This window comes from Meleagris gallopavo, chromosome 6 (genome assembly GCF_000146605.3).
Source record: "Meleagris gallopavo isolate NT-WF06-2002-E0010 breed Aviagen turkey brand Nicholas breeding stock chromosome 6, Turkey_5.1, whole genome shotgun sequence".
In the NCBI taxonomy this organism is placed as follows: domain Eukaryota; kingdom Metazoa; phylum Chordata; class Aves; order Galliformes; family Phasianidae; genus Meleagris; species Meleagris gallopavo.
This window is the reverse complement of record NC_015016.2, coordinates 42,645,632-42,655,286: the sequence shown is the minus strand read 5'-3', so window position 1 is coordinate 42,655,286 and position 9,655 is coordinate 42,645,632. Positions and strand designations below refer to the sequence as shown.

The 9,655-nt window shown below is 42.7% G+C and overlaps 1 protein-coding gene across 1 annotated transcript; it reads right to left on the bottom strand.

Annotated features, from left to right (window-relative positions):
* Positions 1-429: 429 nt before the first annotated feature.
* Positions 430-9,641, bottom strand: LOC104911559. Its single transcript, XM_010712977.3, is given in 2 exon segments — positions 430-3,287; positions 8,307-9,641. A coding segment is annotated over 1 exon segment (1,935 nt). The 5' UTR covers positions 2,908-3,287; positions 8,307-9,641; the 3' UTR covers positions 430-972.
* Positions 9,642-9,655: the final 14 nt, after the last annotated feature.

Here is a 9,655-nt window from a genome sequence, read left to right as displayed (position 1 = left end):
TCTTGACCAACAAATGATAAGGGAGGCAACGAGGAGGATCGGACCTGGTCAGTCACACTGACTGCTGAAGGTATGCTGGAGAGTAGTTATTCCAGCAGGGCTTCCTGATGGAGGTGTTGGAAATATCCAAATAGTTTTCCAGGACAGTATCTCTGATAAAGCAGATTTTATTCGCAATTGCAATGTTGAGCCTCCTGCAAGCAGGAGCACACACAGAAAACAGTCTTCTATCTTTTATCCCCTATTGCCCGACGCTTATCTCTCTCTCCCCTGGGTCCTCATTGGCTGAGTACTGCAGGTTCACAATCTTTCGCGACGCTTCACTAATCATACAAATACCAAGTGAACACAAATCTTTGCCGCCCAGACACAAATATCTTAATTGATTAATTGCCTTCTAACAATTGCTTTCTTAACAAACATCTGGTCATAACTTTCAGATGCCTGCTTTACAACATAAACATAAACGCAACCTCTTAATTGTTTAATTACCCCCTAGCATTTGTGCCCTTTACACTGGGTCATTGTTCTGGTCATTTATCTGTCCTTGCATAGAAATAAGCTTGGAAGGAGGATAGAGGGGAGTATCTTGGAGCCTGCCTATGGCATCCTAACATTCCCACAGAGTGGGACAGTTCTGCTTTGTGTAAAGGCCCGGAGTCCTTGAAAGCTCATTAAATGTATTTCACTTCTGCTGGCCTAATGAACAACCTAAATGTTTAGAACATTTAAAGTCTATCTCAGCTTTGGGAGTAAGAATTTGTCACGTAATTCGGTAACTATGTTTCTAAAATATGTTACTAATATGTATACGGTATTTCTACTTTTCACATCAGCTATTTCTAAGGGTATGCTACAGCTTACTTCTTTAGATCAATTGCCCTTTTCAATATCCAGTGCAGAAACAACATTTGCACTTTCCACAGTTCCCCCCTCTTTTTCTTTTACAATGTTGATTTCTGCAATTCTTTTCTAAGGTACGATTCTAAAAACTTCTTCTTCACTTTCTTCATTCTCCATTTCTTCTAATACCATCATTTTATCCGAGTATGGTGGTGGCTCCATTATTGTTTGCTTCAGCAGCGCAGTTTCGATTAATCGCTGTACCAATCCCTTCACATAGGGGATGATACAGCAACTAATGGCTGTCAGGACTCCTGCTACCACAATCAAAGAAGTAAATATGGACACAATCATCTCTTTCCATTTGCCAAACCTGGACTCCAACCATCCAGTGAGAGAATTATCTATTCCTGAATTTTCTGCTAATTCATTAGCAAGAGTAGTAAGCCCCCATAATGCTTTAGTTATTGTGCCATCTGGGACTGTGTTATTTGGGATGAAAGTACAGCAATGAGTACCCAACATTGCACACACACACCCTTTTTCAGCTAATATCCTGTCTAGGGCGATCCTATTCTCCCAGGCCATCCTGTTTGTAGCATTCAATTGTTCTGCAATGCCCTTTTTTGCCTCCTTTGTATAGTTTATAAATCTCTGCTGATTGTAATAGATGTAGCTTATCCTATCTACATTTTTGTTAATTGTCACCCGCCAGAATAGTGACTCAAATCCTGCAGCAATTTGATTTCTAGCCTTAAATTCATCAGAGACACCACTGGGCACCCCAATTGAGTCTATATATATTGCATCATCGTCGAATGAGACTCCTAGGCTCCTTTTGTCCCTTTTGTGAGTGTGTAATAGATCCTTCTCGAATGCCAGAGTGAACGGTATAGCCAGTAGTTGAACAAGTGCACAGGTACCTCCCCAATTAGATGGGAGAGTGGACTGTAAGATCTTTCCACCGCAATACCACCAGAGATCTGCTCTAGGGATTCCCAGCCTTGAATAGTTCCCTGCTAAATCTTTCGTAACATCCAAGGTTTCACTGCAGAGTGAGAAATTCCCTATGGGCCTGGTAGCCTTCACACCCTGTCTTGAGAGACAAGCTGTATGGTTACCTATGGCCAGAGAAAATGCAGGAGGGATTTTGACATCCATCTCTGATATCGGGGGAAACAATAGGGAGAGAGATTTACAGGCTTCATTTCCCCAGGCAGTTTTCTCCTGGTACAGGGCAATCATACATTGCATCCCTTGGGAATCCTTGGTCCACCCCAGAGGAAGGGGTACTACCTGAGCTACAGGCCGCCCTGGTGCACAAGCATAGCAGCTGCTGCGATTGAGACTCTGGACAGTATACTTAATCCATTCTACCCAGGCATTCACATCTCCGTATCCTGTCTCAATTTCAAATGTTTGTCTGAGATCTTTTATTTCTCTAATTGCTACGGCTGCAGGATTTTTAGGAAGATTTTTCACTCCCTTTTTCTTATCCTGGACATTTTGAGTATGATCAGGTAATGAATCCCATACAGCTATTCTGAATCTAGCTACTGGGTCTTTTCCTCGTATGTTTATTCCAATGCCAAAGGTGATGTTAACAAGGCTATCGGCCTTGCTAATTATTATTGTCACCGGATTACACTGCAAGGCCTGGCAGTCTGGTTGGACAATGCCCTTAAACATACTAATCCGTTCTTTTAGGGTGTGTGATTGCAACGTATCAAATATCCCTTGAGTATATGTTCAGCCTTGATAGGCATAGTTCCATCACTCACAAGGAGATCTCTTATTCATGCCTAATTCAGGACACAGGTATTTATCTTCATGACTCAATCATCGTTGGGCATTTAAGCCCCCGCAGGCTATCACATTGCAAGCATCGAATGTGACAGTCTGAAGCGTTTCTCTCCTTGTTACATTCACCCACATCTTAACAGGGTATCCTCCCACTCCCCTTTGCAGGTCATCCTTTTCCCAAGCAATCAGTTGACTAAGACAGACTTTGAAGGGGATCACTGTCAAAATCAAAACTACTAATTGGTCTCTCCCCCGCATCATTGTTAACTCCTAAATCTCTATATAGTTACTATAGTGAAGAATAGGATATATCCTGCTAGAAATATAAATATATATAGCCTAAACACCTCCCTACCTATAATTGTTAAGGAGAAATTACAGATTAGTTTATTTATAATTTCTTTCTATTTTTTATCTTTAGAAGATCCTCCATGGCAACAGTTTCCCATGCTGCAGGGCTAGTGGAGAGTTTTACTCGAGTGAAGTGAGTCCAACCTTCCTCAGCCGTCCTGACAGTCAGGTTGCAGCTTTGCCTCCTTCCAGGTCTGGATGAGGACCCAGTCTCCAGATTGGAATGGATGAATCGGAAATTCCAGAGGTGGTGTCTGCGCTAGCAGTCCTCGGATCCTGACGAGATCATCCTGAGAGACGATAGTGAGGAAGACAATCCGAGTATATAATTCTTAAGAAACATATCTTTAGTTTCAAACTGCGGTACCTCATTTCTCTTTCCTGGATATGGTAACCCAAATAACATTTCATATGGAGAAACCCCCACATCCTTTCTCGGTGCTGTACAGATTCAGAGAAGTGCCAGAGGCAAACGTTTAGTCCAAGGGAGTCGAGTCTCTAAGACCAACTTAGTGAGGTGTTTCTTTATTGTCTGATTCATTCTTTCTACTTCTCCTGATGACGATGGGTGCCAGGGAGTATGAAATTCTCATTTAATCCCTAAGTGTGCTTTAGTTTCTGTAATATGTGTGAAGTGAAATGACTACCTTGATCCAAATCAATATGTTCTACTACTCTATATCTAGGGATTATGTGTTCCAAAATTACCTTGGCTACCGTATTTGCAGATACTGATGGAAATGCTTCTACCCACCCAGTTAAGTGGTCTACTAACACTAACAAGTACTTGATTTCCCCTACATTCGGGAGTTCTGTAAAATCTACTTGAATACTTTGAAATGGTCAAATCCCCGGCTCTCTTCCCCCTTTAGGCTGGTTTCTGATAGCCTTATTATTCACTTTCTGGCATACTACACACCCCCTACAGACCTGTTTAGCCAGAGTATACATCCCTATGCTTACGTATTTTCATAGCGCAACATCACACATGGCTTGTACTCCCCAGTGACTCCCTTGATGCAGGATGATTAAAATTTCTCTTGTCACTGCTTTGTTTAATACTTCTCTCCCATCTGGAAGGGTCCACCTTCCCTTGGACTCCATGGCCCCTAAGTTCCTAAGGGTTTCCTTTTCTTTTTCACTGAATATTTGTTTTGGGGGAGGACGTGGTACGTCGGGCACAAGATAATTCATAATAACTGTTGATTGTAAAGCAGCCTCACGGGCTGTTTTATCTGCCGCTTGGTTGCCTTGAGCAATGATTGATTTCCCCTTCTAGTGACTTCTAACATGCACTATTGCAATTTCAGTGGGTAGTAGTAAATTTTCTAGGACTTGTCTGATTAATTCTCCGTGAACCAATTCCTTTCCTTTGCTGTTGATTAACCCTCACCCCTCCCAAATTTTTCCAAAAGTGTGTACTAATCCATACGCAAACTTTGAATCAGTATATATGGTTCCCTCTTCTCCCTAAAGGAGATGAAATGCTTGGTTCAAAGCATATAATTCACGTGTCTATGTGGACCAGTCATTAGGCAGCCAGCCCATCTCCCTCACCTCCCCTTTTGCTCCCTCTACTACAGCATATCCATTGTGTCTCTTTCCTTGCACCACTCTTGAAGATCCATCAATGAACAAAAGCTTTCCTTCCTCAAAGGGGGTGTCTTGCAGGTCAGATCTTACTTTGAGTCTGATACTCAATTAAATTCAAACAATTATGCTCTACATTTTTCTTTCCCTCCTCCCCTTTCCACAGAATGTAGCTGGATTCAGACAAGACTCAGTTGTTAGAACTAAGTCATTTTTCTCCATTCATATTGTCTCATATTTCAGGATCCTAGAGTCTTCCAGCCCTTTGGGTCAGAATATTTTTTACTTGATGTGGGGTACTGACTATCAAGAGTCCCCCAAGGGTCAATTTTCTGCTCTCTTCTACCAGAAGAGCAGTCGCTGGTACTGCCTGAATACATTCTGGCCAGCCCCAAAATACTGGATCTAGTAGCTTAGATAGATATGCCACGGGCTGATGTTTGTCTCTCCATTCCTGGGTTAGCACTCCCAGGGCTGCCCCTTGATCTATGTTAACAAAGAGCTGGAAAGGTTTGTTCAGTGCAGGGAGAGCCAGGACTGGTGCTGTAACTAAATTTTGTTTTAATTCTTCTATTAACTCTTTTTCTTCAGCAGTCCACTCGAGGGTATTGGGTTCCTCATCTAATAATTTAAGATATAGTCCTTTGGTTTTTCTGAGCATATGCTTCTATCCAGAGCCTGCAATTTCCCACCACCCCTAAGAATTTTCTCAATTCCCTCTCTGTTCTGGGTAAGGGTAATTCAACAATTCCCTGAATTCTTCCTGGGGTGATTTTACGTTTTCCTTCAGAGACTAGATGTCCCAAATATTTAACTTCTTTTTTTTTCTACATACTGTAGTTTATTCTTTGAGATTCTCAGTCTCTGTTTTCCTAGAAAATTTAGCAGTTCAAAGTAGCCTTTTTAACCTCTGCTTTTTCTGGTCCTGACAAGAAGAGATCATCTACATATTGTAGGAGTGATACTCCCTCTGGTGGCTGAAAGTGTTCGAATATTTGCTCCAAAACTTGCTCAAACAGATTTGGTGATTCTGCAAACCCCTGAGGCTTTGCGTCCACTGATACTGTTCTTTTTGCCCACTCTCAGGATCTTCCCACTCAAAAGCAAATATATCTCTGCTCTCCGGATCCAGGGGACAAGACCAAAAGGCGTCTTTTAGATGTATGACACTGAACCGTTTATCTTCATTTAGGATTTTACTTATCAAGGTATATGGGTTTGGAACCACTGGATGTCATTTTTGTACTATTTCATTAATTTTTCTCAAGTCCTGGACTAATCAATAGGAGCTATCAGGCTTCCTTACTTGCAGAATAGGAGAACTGAAGGGCAACATACATGGTTCCAACAACCCAACTTTCAATAATCCTTGTATCACAGGTTTAAGCCTGAAACGTCCCTCAAAAGGAACTGGATATTGCTTCTGTCTTCTGGTCTCATATTTTTCCCTCAACTTTATTTTTAAAGGGGTTATTTTCAGTTCCAACCCCCCCCCCCCGTTCCTTTCCTTTGCCCAGATCACAGGATCTATATCTTTCTCATCTGTCTCAACACATTCATTAATACTGTAATTCCCTCCTGACAGGTTATTTGTATTCCAAATTTCATCACAAGATCTCTCCCCAATAAATTAGTCCCTGCATCAGGTACATGCAATAGTTGTCCTGTTATTGTCTTATTCCCTTATCTCAATTCAGTATTTTCAAAAAGTGGTACTGTCATCCCCGTCCCCTCTACCCCTGTTATTGTTAGAGTCTCATCACTTAATTTGAGTCCTGACACTTTATGAGCCAGCGATGACCGAGCTGCCCTAGTATCAACTGAAAATACAATCTCCTCCCCTTCATTTTCATATTTATCAAGGGCTCCTGGTGGAACCAATTTTTCAAGAACCCCTGACACCCCTATTCTGAATTTAAAGCAGCTTGTAGCTTCTTCTCTCTCTCCCACTCTGGGCAGTTCTTCTTTATATGTCCTAGCTTTCCACACCTAAAACACCTCTTTTCACTATTCTCTGATTGAGGTCTAGATTGATATCCTCGGAATTCTCCTTCTCTCTGCCACCCTCCAGGGCCCAACCTCTCTTCTGTTTTCCTCCCCCTATTATCCAATCTTTGTTTCACTACACAATCCACTGTGGAAACCATTAACCTAGCTTTCTGTTTTTCTTCCTTACTTTCCCTCCTAACATATATCTTCCGAGCCTCTTGTAAGAGCTGCTCCAGGGACTCTGTATCCCATCCTTCTGTCTTTCGAAGTTTTTTCTGTATGTCTGGCCGTGCCTTAGTTACAAAATTTACCTTAAGGAACCCTTGGGCTACAGGATCCTCAGGATTCATTCTTGAGTATTTTCTCATCCTGTCTCTAAGCCTTTCCAGTAAATCACTAGGGGATTCATTCTTATTCTGCTGAATCTCAAATGCCTTAGTAAGATTCTGGGACTTAGGTGCTGCCTCCTTAATTCCAGCTATTATTATATCTCGCAAGTCCTTCATGTTTTGCCTACATTGTGCATTATTTTTGTACATCCCAAGACGTCCAGGGGGATTATTCTTTTCCCATTCTTGCATAGCAGCTCGTCTGATCATAACCCTTTCCTCTCCAGTAAACAATATACACATGATGGACATTAATTCCATCCATGAGTACAGATTAGGACCCAGAAATTGGTCCAATTGTTCTGCTACTGCTATAGGATCCTCAATTAAGGATTTCATTTCCTTCTTGAAATTCCTGACCTCTGCGCTAGTTAGTGGGGAGTTTACACAACCTATTTGCCCCTGTCCCAGTGGGATCTCCCGTAGGGGGTACATAGAGGTGTTAGTGTGGTCAGTGTCAGGGAAAGAAAGTTTTCAATATCCCTCTTACATTGTTCTAACTCCCTTCCGAGCCCAGCATGCCCTCCTTCCTGTGAAATGACTCTATGAGTCTTCTCTTGCTCTTCTGGGAAATGCCTGACACCTCCTGTACTACATTAGGGTTGTATGGAGGGGGTAGATTCTCTAGGAGATCCCATCGATTAGCTCTCTTTTTGATTCCTCCTCCTCCTGATCCAAATCTTTCTTTGCCAGCAATAGACTGACCTCTCGTGACCAACAAGCAACATATTCTGTTTCTTCCTCTGACAAGAGAGTTTTATTCTTTACATATGAAATCAGAATCTGACAGATCCAGTCTTTGTCAGATCCGTATTTTGGCCAAAATACTGATTTTCCCTGTAAAGGCTCTCTAGGCCAAAGTTGAGTACAGTATCTAAACATCTTTTTCATGTCTTTGTCCCTAGTTTTGGGGTTGGTTTTCCAATTTTGAAGCATTTCTCCAAGGGGCTATCTCTAGGCATAATTTCGGGGACCTTTTTCCCATTCTGGAAACTCCTATTACCCATCCTACTGTGAACTACCCAGCTCATAGGTTACCAAACCCTGATTCTTGGATTTTGGGTTCAGTCCCTCCGGAGTACTAAGCTCCTATCTCTCGGATTAATAGGGGTGTACTGCTGGCACTTCATCAAGTGCACCGGGTACCGTACACCAACAACTCCCTTCCGAGACTCTTCCTTTCACCAACACAGCCACTTTGTCCATCTCCGGCCGTGCCCCTCGCAGGAAAATGGAACTGCAAATCAGGACTTCACACTCACTTCACACAGAAAGTGCGTCTCAGTCACACACACTCAAGAGTCTCAACCGATCCCAAAGGCAAGAATTAGATTCCCTTACCTTGGTCCATGCACGAAGTTACTGGGTCGCAATGGCCAACACCCATGCGTACCTGCCTCTTGGCTTTCTCAGAGCCTGTCCTTTATGTAACAGTTTCGGTTTCTTATCGGCCGTCCCAAAGTGTCACCAGACAGACAGGACTGCTAAAATCAGCGGGGTGCACTATCCTGTCCAGGGTAGTGAGGGAGACCCCTGAGAGGCTATAATTACCCTGGAGGAGCCCCCAAATTGTTGGAAATATCCAAATAGTTTTCCAGGACAGTATCTCTGATAAAGCAGATTTTATTCGCAATTGCAATGTTGAGCCTCCTGCAAGCAGGAGCACACACAGAAAACAGTCTTCTATCTTTTATCCCCTATTGCCCTACGTTATCTGTCTCTCCCCTGGGTCCTCATTGGCTGAGTACTGCAGGTTCACAATCTTTCGCGACGCTTCACTAATCATACAAATACCAAGTGAACACAAATCTTTACGGCTCAGACACAAATATCTTAATTGATTAATTGCCTTCTAACAATTGCTTTCTTAACAAACATCTGGTCAAAACTTTCAGATGCCTGCTTTACAACATAAGCATAAACGCAACCTCTTAATTGTTTAATTACCCCCTAGCATTTGTGCCCTTTACACTGGGTCATTGTTCTGGTCATTTATCTGTCCTTGCATAGAAATAAGCTTGGAAGGAGGATAGAGGGGAGTATCTTGGACCTGCCTATGGCATCCTAACATTCCCACAAAGTGGGACAGTTCTGCTTCGTGTAAAGGCCTGGAGTCCTTGAAAGCTCATTAAATGTATTTCACTTCTGTGGCCTAATGAACAACCTAAATGTTTAGAACATTTAAAGTCTATCTCAGCTTTGGAAGTAAGAATTTGTCACGTAATTCGGTAACTATGTTTCTAAAATATGTTACTAATATGTATACGGTATTTCTACTTTTCACATCAGCTATTTCTAAGGGTATGCTACAGCTTACTTCTTTAGATCAATTGCCCTTTTCAATATCCAATGCAGAAACAACATTTGCACTTTCCACAGAGGGGAATTCTGTATTGGGATGACAAAAGGGGAAGACAGAAAATTCAAACGCGTTAGTGTGAACTGTCTCTCCGAGCACAGCCTTGGGTGCTGAGTTAGGCGTAAGAGGGAGTCTGTACTCCCAAACCGCCTGAAGAGGAAAAGGCTTCGATGACCTGGGACTTCTCTGCGGAAGCAGCGGATTGCGAACATAAACATACGCACGCACAGAGGCCCCAAAGCTAAGGGTGCAGACCCAGCAGCCATGCTCCCCCAGCGGCGGCGCGGTGCACTCTGGGTGCCGTAGTCCTTCGGCGCGGAGCGGCGCCGCG